The following is a 12,451-nucleotide window of genomic DNA, read 5'->3' as shown; positions in this document are numbered from 1 at the left end:
CACACACAAGCCCATGTACCTGATATCCACACATGGGCACACACCAGTGCGGGCCTGCACCCCGGTAACTGCACACACAGACACAGGCATTCTCCTGGCTGAGACCAGGAGAGCACTGGCACTGGCAGGCTCAGCCAGGTGCTCAGGGAAACAGATGTAGAGTCCCAGGCGTTCCTGCCAGGCTCAAAGCATGTGGTGCAACAGACCCAAGCCAGCATCCCACATCGTAGACAAGAGTTCTGAGCAAAGGAAGAGGGATCAGGGAACTGCCAGGGTTGTTAAACCCATGGGGTCCCTAACATAACCACCCATCACCACATATGCACAGTGTGAAGTCGCAAAACCTAAGCCCTTGTGCACACGCTCTGAAGCCTACCTACAAAACAAGACCCAACCTGTGAAGTCCACTTCAGTAGTACCCAGGAGCCCCTGAGCCATGGGCACCTCTGGCCACACCTGACACCTCTGAGTTTAGAAGAACAGATAGCAATGACAGTTTGGCAGATAGCATAGACACACACCTATTGTCCAGGAAGACAAACACACCTGTCAACGTGACAATGTCACAACAGTGACACCATCCTTTCAGGGTCAGCCAGACAGCCTCTGACCTAAAGAGATCCATCCTAAAGAGACCCAGCAAAGGGCTGAAGGAAAGAGGAGGCCCTTCTTAAGGTGACCAAACAGTCAGCCACAACAAAACACCACACATTGCTGCACCTGAATCACAACCACATAAACACTTGACACATGGCACTGTCACCCAGAGTGTACACACACAGAGCATCAAGTAACACCCACAGTTACAGCCCCACAGGCAACAGCAGACGCCCTGACACATGGCAAAGGAAGGCTGGGAGTGGTGTGGCCAGAAGCCGGGCATCCCACCTGGGGAAGAGCCACCACAGAGTGATACCACCCTGTGATATCGCTGCTCCATCCGTGTGGGAAAGGCAGCAGGCTGTCCCAACAACAGTTATACACACACCCAGTGTCACTGCAGCCCACGGCCACAGTGTCCCCACGTCTGACCCAGGGGCAGCTTTGGAAAACACTAGGGTGCTCCGTGTAGTTCGGGTGTCAATCCAAAAACATACACAGCCACCGTGACGGGGTTCAGGCACAGACTGCCAGACTCTGGGTAGTAAGACCGACTGATGGCCCTGGGTCCCCAGTCGGCCAGGCCGCCCCTGCCAGGGTCCTCACCTGCCAGCCGGCCCCCGCCGGCAACGAGCCCCTCCGCGGACGGCCTCGGGGCGCTGGGGGCCGCGGCTGCGCCATCCCGAGCCCCAGCCCCGGCGGCGCTGTAAGCCGGCCCGGCCCGGGGCCCCCGTAGCCCGAGCTCCGCGCTCCCGTCCCGCCGCGGCTCTGCCTTCTCTGGGCTCACCCTGCCGCCGGGCCCGAGGGGGCGGGGCGCCAGGTGCGGGAGGCGCGGAGGAGGGGCGGGGCGGCAGGCCACCACGCCCACTCGCGGGGCGGCCCGGCAAGCGGCCCGGGACACTGCGCCTGCGCGCGGGAAGCCTTAGGCACTTCTGTGAGCAGCTGTGTTTTCCCAGACTGGAGACCCTGCCTCTGGGCTTCAAGGCCAAGGTTCTTGGGACAGCTGTGGCCAGGGAATGCAGGAGTACCGGAGATGGTGCTTGAGCACTTCCTTGGCTGGACCCTTTGCGTGTCTCACCAGATCGCCATAACCAAGAAGGTACAAATGTCTTCACGGAAAAATCATATTCCAAGAGGTGCAATCGCTTTTTTGCTAGGAAACCCCGGGATCCCTGGAAGAGCCTGAAGCTGCAGAGTCTCTGGCACCTCTGATGGCCCAGTTTACCATCCGTAAATTACAAGGCTTCTGAAGCGCGCCCCACCCCCAGCCCAGCCCCTTGCAACTTGGCCCTGCAGTTCTTGTGTCTTAAGCTGGTACAGCCACTCTGCAGCAGGGACAGACCCCAAGATAGATGCTGGAGAAGTCTGGATGCTCTAGGGGCAGGACTGTTCTCCAGCTGGGGGAATCAGACCTCCTATAACTTCCCAGAAGTGCTGTCTCCTACCTACCCTCTGTCCCCAGGGCCAGGGAGCTCCTGAAAGGAAGGGAGGCAGCACTTTCCCTGCCCTTCCAGACCTGGCCCAGGGTCAGGTTTGGACCTAGAGAGCCAGCGGGAACACCAGAGATGTGCACTCCAGACACCAAGTAGCTTTGGCTTTAATAATTAACAACAGCAAATATTGATTTACGCAACCACTTCCAGGCCTGCACACTTCCGGGTACCCATCACAATGCAGCCAGAAGAGCATCTTTTCCCACCGTGGCCCTGGGGGAGGCAAAGCTGCTCAAATCGCTGGCGATATGTAGGCCAGGTAGAGTGGATGCCGCCTGTGTATGTGTCTAGGTCCTTATCTGTGTACGTGTACGTCTCCAAGGCTAGTTGGGGCTCTACGTGACATACTGCATTTCTGTAGCATAGAAGTGCAGGTGGGTAGGAAGGGGTGGGTAGGGGTGCCTAGGGGTATTTACTTTCTATCTCCTTCATGTGTTCATGAGCAAGTCTGAATACACTATAGATATATGTACTTGTGTCTGTCTGTCTGAGTGTGGTCTGGCTCCCAGGCTAGGTATAGGTAGGCCAAGTATGCACATGTATGCAGATTTTACAGTGCCTGAGTACTGCAGAGGGTAGCTCAGTGTCTATTTAAATGTGGCTCCCCAAAGAAAAGAAAAGACCACCCCTGCCCAGCCCTGGGAACACAGTCATGCTGATTATTTCCAAAGCACTTCCAAAGGTGCTGCCCAGTGACGACCTGGCAAGGTCAATAGAGAGGACACTCTCAGCCAGGCGATGGTGGCGCGCGCCTTTAATCCCAGAACTCAGGAGACAGAGGCAGGCAGACCTCTGTGAGTCCAAGGCCAGCCTGGTCCACAGAGTGTATTCCAGGACAGCCAGAGCTACACAGAGAAACCCTGTCTTGAAAAACAGAAGAAGAAGAAGAAGAAGAAGAAGAAGAAGAAGAAGAAGAAGAAGAAGAAGAAGAAGAAAGAGGAGGAGGAATGAAAGAAAGAAAGAAAGAAAGAAAGAAAGAAAGAAAGAAAGAAAGAAAGAAAGAAAAACGAATAGGAAGAAGAAGAAGAAGAAGAGGAGGAGGAGGAGGAGGAGGAGGAAGAGAAGGAGGAGAGGAGCAACAGCAGCAGCAGCAGCGGCGGCGGCAGCAGCTGTCTACTCTATGTTAGAGGTGGGACTTGCCCTCAGGTACAGGGAGGCTACATGCCCCTCAGCCTGGTTCCAGCATCACTGTAAATATGTAACAGTATACGGTATTGAGGAAGACTGGAGAGTATCCCAAGCAGGTTCCCTCAGCCCACCAATAGCCCGCTGGAAATCCAGATGGGTCACTCTGGGAGCTGGTTTCTGTGAACCGTGATAGCAGTTCACAGAATGGGTCCCAATCTGGAGGAGGGGTGCACTGTGGGGCTATGGCGGTCTGAGGCTCACTATCTGCACTGCATTCGCATGATTGGAAAGTGGGAGCCAACTGGGCGGAGGCCAGGAGGCTGAAGGATGGCGGCTTCCTTGGTAACAGAAGGGCCCACCTTGGTCTGTCTGAGCCTCAGGCTCCAAGGATATGCAACATTAGCTTTCTCTCCAGAAGGAAGGACCAAGGCCCAGGCAGGACAAACAACGGTCCCATGGCCAGGGGGAAGCCACACTCTCAAACCCAGCTGTTCAAGCAAGTGGCTGCCATCAACTTGCTGTTTCCTAAGGGCTCCCGTGGCCTTGTCCAGAGCTGTTGCCCTCCAGAGACAGCAAGAGAGGGTCTCGGGAGGCCCTTGTGCTACATCCTTGCTTGGGCTCTCCATGGAGACAGAAGTCCTACACATTCCTTGGACCTTCATCCTCCTGGCCTAGGAAAGGTGTCCATCCTTACCGTAGGCCAGAGCTCTGGAGGAGGTTCCTGGTAGACCCTTCCTGACTCTGCAAGCCTAGGGAAGAGCCCTTCACATCTCTGAGCATTTGGATCCTGGTTGAGAGCATGCCTTCCTGCCTGAGGTTGATAAAAAAAAAAAAAAAGGGGTCGGGTGGCAAGGTGGCTGTGGCTGTGTTTTAGTCCTGCCATAGCAAGGGCTCATTCCCCTGTACTGGAAGGTCCACAAGCCACACACTGGCCAGAATGCATCAGCCAGTCCTGGCCCCACAGTCTCCAGCCTGGAGTCCTGCATTTGAATGACCATGGCCACAGCACAGAGTGATTAACTAAGGGGCAGAGCAGCCCTACAGGCCAGACACTGTGTTATGCAACATCAACTGAATGAGCCTCCTGAATCACCAGCTCACCCTGGTCCCTGACATTCTGCAGAAGCTACTGAGTAAGGCATCTCGTGAACTGACCGTGGCTTCCAGGGACAGAGTGTGTGTCCTTTATGTTTGATACTAAGTAGGTACCTGGCGAACCTTGGCTGTTGATAGCAACAGAAAGGTTTTCACCACAGGACTTGGAGCCAGAACCTGCCTGGGTTACTGGAGAGAGATACTTTTCATGGAGTCCTGGTGCATGTGGTCTGGTAGGCAGGGGCTATTATCACATCTGGACTCTAGTGGGGACAGCTGTGGCCGTGGTGATACTGGAGAGGAGGCCAAAGAGCCATCGACCTTAGTGATTTGTCACTAAGTCCCATGCTTATGCAGACCCTGGTTCAACCTCGGAGACAACACAGGCCACCCAACAGTCAGGAGTGGTGTCCTTTTGGGGACTAAACCCCAAAGGCATCGACCTAAACATTTCACATCTTCCCAATAGTTACATGTAGGCATCTCCTGGCCCTGGCATGGTGGGGGGCAGACCAGGGTCATAAGTTGGGGGATCACTTACCTTAGGGTAGGGTGAAGCAGGGTGGGAAGGAACGGAGTCCACCAGTAACAGGTTTAGTGCCTGAGGGAAATTCTGCTTCTGCCCATCACTCCTCCTGGAAGAGAAAGAGAGTCTGAGGTCAGGGAGAGCCCCAGGTTAGGAGATTTGGGATCTTGGGGCAGAAGAGTCCTCTGAGAGTCGGAGTGCAAAGCAGGTAGGAAGGGCTGTGCGCTCTGGGGGAGGAAGGTCAGGCGCTCTGTAAGCGGGGCTGACAAGCAGGCGTCTCCTCCCAGAGATCAGAGTTATGGACCCCCAAGTTCTCTACCGGTTCTCCAGCCCATTCTAAAGACCGGGAGACTGAGGTAGAGACAGCAAGCGTTGCTATAGAAGCGGGAGCTATGAGGGTCCCCATCTCTCTGGGTCCCTCCTAGAGACTTTTAGTGGGCAGCAGTTTTAGGACTGCCATGACTGATGCCAATGAGTGTGCCACACAGCGGGCACACCTCGACCTTACAGGCATGCACCGTCTCACTTCCATTTTAGGACACAGAACAGGACAGACACAGAGGTCACCCAGCCAGTCCACAGCGGGCCTTTCTGTCCACGACCCAGCGGACTCTAAGCCTGGACAATGTCACACCCGTAGACAGGGGAGAGGTTTAAGAAGGGTGAAGTCAGTGCCTGTCTCCGGCACAAGCCTGCTGACATGGTACCTCCCATGTCAAGAGGAAGTCAGGCCCATTGGTTCCCGGATCCGAGGAACCTGTGGCCCGGTGAAGCAGGCCTGGCTTCTGTCGGTGCCGGAGGCCAACCCGACATGGCTGCACTCCTACCCGCCCCAGTTCCACCAAGGCAGGCTGGTCCAGAGAGAGTGAGTCACCTTCCAGAGGAACTTCAGTGGCCTGTGGCAGGCTTGAGTCAGGCAGAACCAGGAAGACACACCCAGAAAAGGGAGGACCATCTGATCTGGGCCTCAAAAGCAACCCTGGCAAGTTCTAAGCCCCTTTGCCTCTTCCCAGGTCATAGGAACCAGCCTCAACCCACCCCGCCCCCAGGGGTGTCGACTCTGCTTAGCACAGGACACCCCCTACCCTCCGGGGCTATCATCTTCCAGGTTTGTGCTCTGGCACTACTTGACTCAAGAGGCCCTTTTAAACCCATAGCATCAATGTGGGCGTGGTCTCAGATACCTACTGGCTAGTGCACCTCTGGGCCTCAGTCTCTAAAACAATTCATCACCGTGGCTGGGCAGTCATAGGTATTCACGCAAGGAACTCCATCCCAAGTAGGACCCCACGGAGTAGTTGCTGACTGATGGCCTTACTGGACATGGGCAGTAGGGAGCCATGGAAGGTTAGTGAGCGAGGGGATGCGCTAAACATAATGAATGTCTGTTGGCACAGTGTACTGACAGTGGGGAAGGGGAGGGGAGACACGGGTGGATGATTAGACAAAGGCCCAGGGAAGTGTTCTGGTAGATTCTGTGAAGACCCACTCTGCCCTTAGTGTCCTGGAGTCTGGGGTTACTTATTCTCACCTTGTGTGTGTGTGTGTGTGATGTCATATGTCTTCCTCAGTTGATCTCCATCTTCCTCTTGTTTTTTTTTTAAAGATTTTATTTATGTATTATACATAAGTACACTGTAGCTGACTTCAGACATACCAGAGAGGGCATCAGATCTCATTATGGGTGGTTGTGAGCCATCATGTGGTCAATGGAATTTGAACTCAGGACCTTCGGAAGAGCAGTCAGTGTTCTTACCCTCTGAGCCATCTCACCAGCCCCCTCCATCTTCCTTTTTGAGACAAGAGCTCTCACTGAATCTGGAACTCACTGATCTGGCTGTCATGGTTGCCCAGTGAAGCCGAGGCATCCTCCTGTCTCCGTCTCCTCAGAACTGGGGTTAAAGATGTGTGCCATTGCGTCAGCTTTTTACCCGGGTGCTGGGGATCTGAACACAGGTCCTCACGCTTGCCCTGCAAGCCCTTTACCTGCTGAGCCAGCTCCCAGGCCCCCTGCCGACCCCTATTTTACAGACAAAGGAACTAAGTCCCCAGCAAGTAGGGACTGGACTCCAAGGCTCACCGTCTTCACCAAGCACAGCTGGTGCCCATGCCCATGGAGTGTAACAGAGGATGTGCTTAGTGGCCAGGAAGCACATGAGCAAAGCTGGAGCGAGGCCGGGTGCTCTTAGTGACTGTCCTGGGATCCCCTGGCTGCATGGGATGGTAGCTTCTACAGCCAGGCTCCGAAAATGGTACCTTCTGTCTACCCATTTGTTGGCCATGGAATCAGACTTTGACCACTGAGGTCAGCTAATAGAACAGCTCCTCCTCCTCCTCCTCCTTCTCGTCTGCTTTCCCATGTCCATCTCTCTCAGAGCTACTGAAGCTAGAACCTTTCACAGCTGTGAGGAGATGCTCCAGCTCCATCCTCCTCCACTTAGGCCCCGCCCCCACCCCACCCCTCCCCGCTCTAGGCTCACTTTTCTCTCTTGGCCAGAGTCCTGTCCCTCCCCCAGCAAGGCAATTCCTCTAATAAGCCACAGCTGGGTCCTAAGGGCTGGGGAAGCCAGGGTTGGGACTAGGGCAGGGGACATCCTGTCCTCAGCCCCGAGGGATGGAATGACAGTCTTAGCAAAAGCCTTAGCGTCTAACGAGGTAGCATTCTCCAAATGCCCACTTCCTACGTGGGGAAACTGAAGCTCAGAAAGGACACCCACCCGCAGAGCACCCACGTTTATAATGTCCAAAGTCAAAAATCTAAACTCTGTAACACGTGGCCAGTCCCAAGGGCCCAAGCCCGACGGAGCCCTTCCTTCCCAGCCTGAGGGCTGTGTGTTGCTCATCATGCGCTGTGGACAGCTGAAGAGATGTCAGGATCAAGTAGCAGAGCCGACCACAAGGTGTGTATGGCGATAAGAGGACAACTCGGCTCCATAGGAATTAGTTCTCTCCCTCCACTACCGTCCCGGGGACCAAACTCGGGTCCTCAGGCTTGGCGGCAAGCTACTTTACCCAGAGAGCCATCTTACTCACTGGCTGGGGCCCTCATTTTTTAAGTGAAGACAGTAAAATGTTGCAAAATTGCTTACTTACTGATCCAAGGTCATACTCAGTGAGTCCAAGGCCATAAAACTCATAAGGATCAGGGTGAAGGAGTTATCTCTTTAACCACACATGACAGAGCCTCTTAACAAATAGTAGCTGCTCATTTTACACTCATTTTAACAGCAAAGAACAGACTTGACCTCTCCTCCTCCTCCTCCTCCTCCTCCTCCTCCTCCTCTCTGCCTTCTGCTCAGACATTCCTGCCTCAGCCCTTGTTCCCTGAAGCCTCTAGCTTCCACGAACCTCCCCATCATCCTCCCAGGTCCCTCCCGTCTCATTTACCCCACCCCTGTCTTCATCATTCTGTTTACACGGAGGGGAGATCCCTTAAACATGTCCCCTTCCCACTTTTCCAAAACCCTTCCTGACCCTCAGACCCAACTCAGTTCAAGTATCTCCCGTTCTTCCAACACCGGCCGCCAGGGGAAGGGGCTCTGCACTGCCAGATGTCCCTTCTGGCTCCTGCAATTCACACAGGAGGTCTCCTCCCATCCCTACAGAGGCTTAAAAATAAAGTGACGTGCGTATGTTCTGGCATATGCGGGGGGCAACACGCAGCAATCGGGTTTTCTCCTTCGCCATGTGGGTCCCAGGAATCAAACTCAGGTAGTAAGGCTTGGTGACAAGTGCCTTTACCTGCTGAGCCATCTTGATGCGTTCCCCCACACCCCTGCCCCCCCCACACACACTGACTTTTTGAGGTGTGTTTCTATCAACCTTTCATGCAGATAAATAAAAAGGCAACACAGAGACTTCCTCCAAAAGTCCAGCATCACAGAAGGGAAAGGACGAGGCTGCATCCGACTCCCTACATATATCCCAGCTGTCTGCCAGGATAGATCCGACAGGCCCCTCCTCCTGTCAACTAGCTTTCTGCCCACAACGGCTTTTCTAACCTAGCCCTGGGCTCCTGCACACAGTGAGTGCCATGACCTTCCTGTCTCCTGTATGTGCCACCACATTCTCAAACACATGAACAGGCTGCAGCCACAGAAGAGGCGACCTGCTCAGTGTCACAGGGGAACCTGAAGTCTGGGCCAGGCATACTCTAGAGTGACCTTCAGCTCCTGCCTGGTCACCAACCAGTTGGCCCAGTTTCCTCGCCTCTTGGTGATGTGCGACTTTCCCTGAGAAAGAGTAAGGGGACGGGGCCTGGGGCCTGAGTGGGATGGCTGCTGCTGCTGCAGACAGCTCCCAGTTCCTTGGCAACTGTTCCGCATCTCCCCCATCACTGCATCGAAGTAACAACAACAATAACCGCATGTGGGGAGCGGGGCAGGCTCTGTGCTTTTCAAAGGCTTCTTTTCTTTATCCTTTGGTTCATCGGCTCTCTAGGACTCTCACCAGAACTGAGCAACTGAGCCGGAAGATAAGGCATGCACTGGGCGGAGGCTTCTCATGGCCAGAAAGGCAAACTGAGGCTTGGGGAAGTTGAGGCATCACTTGGAGGTGGCCCAGCATTTGACAGCAGAAAGGAGATGCAATCTCAAACTACCCCCCCCCACACACACACACATCACACCCCTCAGGGCTCTGGACACCTCACGAGGGTAGGAAGACCCCCAAAGGTCTTGCCCCACCAGACAGCGGGGGGTCCGAGCCAGGTCCAGGTCTGAACACTTCTAGAAATGGCAGCAGGCTGAGGATGAGTGCCATGATCCTCCTCAGGGTACATTCCCCTGTGACCCAACAGGAGGGTGGTGGCAGAACCCCATCTTGAATCTACAAATCGAGAACCGAGGGCCTGTGCAAGAAGGGCTGCCTAGAAATCAGAAGCAAGCAGTGATGCCAGGCACGAGAGGCAGAGGGAAGCCCTGCTGACTCAGGTGTTCCAACATGGACCCTGCTGACGCTCCCTCCCTCCCACCCCCCACTTCTCATGCCCCGCCCCTTGTCCTGTCCCAAGGACACCCACCTGGCACACATGGGTGACCAGATACAGTAGTCAGGAGAACTGGCCAACTAATAAAGGCTTGGGAAAGAAGAGCTAGCCAGAGACAGAGGGACTGAGGCCTAAAGGGTGCGTGCCAGCAGGGCCTGGGGGGAGGGGTTGTTAGGCTAGCGCCTCTGCCCTCCAGGTTTGGGGGGCCGTGTCCTCCAGGGCTCCGGTCTCCAAGCGGGGACCTGGAACTTTGAGTCTAAGAGGACTGTATTATAAAACAGGAGCCAAATGGCTGCCCGAGAGCTTCCCCCAGCCAGGGGGCACAGAGGCCCATTGTCTTCAAAGCTCAGCCATCTGGCACAGCCCTCCTCTGTGCCCCATGCCCTGCCTGCCCATCCCCGCCTGTGCCCAGGTGCCAGGAAATGTGGCTAGGCATAGCTAGGTGAACAGGTTTCAAAGCAAGGGGTGTGTGTGGGGAGATAGGTAGGGGGCTTCTGTTCAGGCAGAGGCAGGAGCCTACCCAGCCAGACATAGGCCTGAGCTGGTCACTTCTGGCTTCATTCCTTAGTACCTCTGACTTCATGGAAAGGGAGGGTGAGGCTGGAGGTGGGGGGGGACCAAGGGCCTCTGTTGACTGTGATGTCATTTAATCCTTATAAGGACACTCCAACACCCAGTTTTGAGATGAGCCCAGGGTCTCCCCAAAAACTCTTAAGATAGGTTGGGGCCACAGCTGCCAGAGCCCCCATAGCACATGCAGAAGAGAGGCCACTTGCACTCCAGACCAGGGTCACCAGTGGACAGGAAGGTGGCACATGGGGCCCTTACCGTGTGTTGGCTGAGCGCCCAGATACCCGGATCCCGGAGCTGGGCCAGGCAGTGGCCTCCTGAGCAAACAGAGCTTGGCAAACCAGAGAGGAGGTCATGGACTGGCCCCAATCTGGGGTGCTGGTCTGCCCAGCTCAGGTGGCCTAAGCTCTGAGCTCCGCTGTGGCTACGCCTGCCCCTCCCAGCTCCCCTGGTTCTGAAGCATGGACTCAGGCGCATGCACACAGTTTAGGAACAAGAAAGCACACTTGAGAGGATGTGGGCATGGGGACCTTTCCTGCTGGGGACAACATCTGCTAAGGCAGCCTGGCACCTTCCAATTGACACACCACCAGCTCTCCCCAAGGACTGCTGTATCTGCCACCTAGAAATCCACCGGCGGGTAACACAATCCACTTTCTATCTGGAAGAAAACCGCAACCCCAACAGATAAACAGGGACTCGCCCGCCCGCAGTGACACTCGAAGCTCACACCTCGTATTTCTAGTCCTCACTCACACCGCCACAGGACAGAGTACCATGCGCCAGCTCTCCCAGATGGGCCTGCCACCCCTCACCCTAGACACAAAGCCAGGATGGCCCGGGTGCCCTTTCCAGCACCCACGGGCCACAGAGTTCCATAGCTGCCTCTGTGTCACCCCACCCACCCTTGACCTAATGTCCGAGCCAGCCTCTGCAGCCCAGGGGGTCCCCCTTCTCCAAGCTCCTGACATTCCTGTGCTCACTCACTCCAGTCAGGGCCCACGCACACCCCTCCCCCATGCCCTTCATTCCTATGGTTGGTCATTTATCCACAGCACGTGGCTTGCCACCAGCTCTGAGCCAGACAGTGGTGCTGGATGTTGGCAGGGGGCTGAAGTGGGTGAGCCACCCCACCCCATCCACACACACATACACACCCCAGCAGATCCACAGAGATACCCAGATTTTCTAGCTGTGCCCAGAACTCTCGGATTTTGCCAGCAAGATGTTCAACTCCGTGACTTTTATTTAATCCACCCCTCGCCCTCTGCTCTAGCCCTACTAAAGATCAGATTTATCACCTCAAGGGCTCCAGGCTGGGACAGAAACTCCAGGACAAGGTCACCATCTCCTGACTGAAGATGACAAGGGCAAGAAGCCCTGGTTCTGTGTCTACATCCGTGGCTATGTAGTGATCTCTGCTGAGATCTACCACCTCTCTGAGCCGCAGCCTTGACGCTGGATATTGGGTCTCGGGCTACACAGTTCTGCAGTTCAGCTGTGAGATCCCACAGGTGAGTGGAGAGACAAGAAGGTGTTCTCCCAAGGCTTGTCTGGAACCAAACCTCGGAAGGAAACCTTTCCCTGAGGAGAGACCATAAACCCCTCAGAGGTTGTTCTCCGTTCCAGGCCTCAGTTTTTCTGCCTGCAAAATGGACTAATAAATACCTACTTGGCAGGGTTGTTACATGTGATAAATTAGGTGCCATGTGTATATCCTGACTAGCCTATTTTATAGGTAGAGACAGCACGTGCCAATAATGTAGGCTCTTAGAAACAAGTCACCTGCATTTTAATCCTAAGTCTGACGACCGCTCTGGAACGCTGGAAAAGTTACCTAACTTCTATGAGCCTCGGTTTCTGCATCTATAAATCAAGATGAAGAGGGCTGGAAGGATGACTCAGTGGTACTGAGTGGTACTGGCTCCTCTTGCAGAAGACTGAGGTCCAGTTCTCAGCCCTAATGCCGCTCACAACCATCTTTTTCAAATTCTAGTTCCAGGGGATCTGATGCCCTCTTTTAGCCTCTGGGGGCACAGTACATACAATTGT

The 12,451-nt window shown here is 54.9% G+C and overlaps 2 protein-coding genes across 15 annotated transcripts in view; one reads left to right on the top strand and one right to left on the bottom strand.

The window, feature by feature from the left end:
- Rap1gap (RAP1 GTPase activating protein) overlaps nucleotides 1–12,451 on the bottom strand; it is a 64,190-nt gene that overhangs the window by 20,446 nt on the left and 31,293 nt on the right. For 12 of the 14 annotated variants that reach the window (XR_002380651.1, XR_003844066.1, XR_003844067.1 and 9 more), the window contains one exon: nucleotides 4,858–4,951. Coding sequence is in view for 7 of the 14 variants with exons in the window: in XM_021201276.1 (XP_021056935.1) it covers nucleotides 4,858–4,951 (94 nt within the window). In the remaining 7 variants the exon portion in view is untranslated. Of the gene's footprint in view, nucleotides 1–1,206; nucleotides 1,357–4,857; nucleotides 4,952–12,451 lie in introns of those variants that run through there. The other 2 variants (XM_021201277.1, XM_029539794.1) reach the window with 2 other exon arrangements.
- On the top strand, nucleotides 1,525–12,097 carry LOC110323913. Its single transcript, XM_021201279.1, has 3 exons — nucleotides 1,525–1,699; nucleotides 2,244–2,352; nucleotides 11,707–12,097. Exons 1-3 carry the CDS (start codon nucleotides 1,634–1,636, stop codon nucleotides 11,853–11,855), a joined length of 324 nt encoding a protein of 107 aa, XP_021056938.1. The 5' UTR covers nucleotides 1,525–1,633; the 3' UTR covers nucleotides 11,856–12,097.

The sequence above is a fragment of the Mus pahari genome, chromosome 6, assembly GCF_900095145.1.
Source record: "Mus pahari chromosome 6, PAHARI_EIJ_v1.1, whole genome shotgun sequence".
Taxonomy (NCBI): Eukaryota; Metazoa; Chordata; class Mammalia; order Rodentia; family Muridae; genus Mus; species Mus pahari.
This window is presented reverse-complemented; position numbering and strand designations above follow the sequence as displayed.

Bases quoted from the DNA above. Each gene is read 5' to 3' on its own strand.
- LOC110323913 (XM_021201279.1), top strand. From the start codon at position 1,634: ATGGTGCTTGAGCACTTCCTTGGCTGGACCCTTTGCGTGTCTCACCAG. The intron at 1,700-2,243 runs GTACAAATGTCT...AACCACTTCCAG, and splicing joins AGATCGCCATAACCAAGAAG to GCCTGCACACTTCCGGGTAC. The intron at 2,353-11,706 runs GTAGAGTGGATG...TATCACCTCAAG, and splicing joins GCTGGCGATATGTAGGCCAG to GGCTCCAGGCTGGGACAGAA.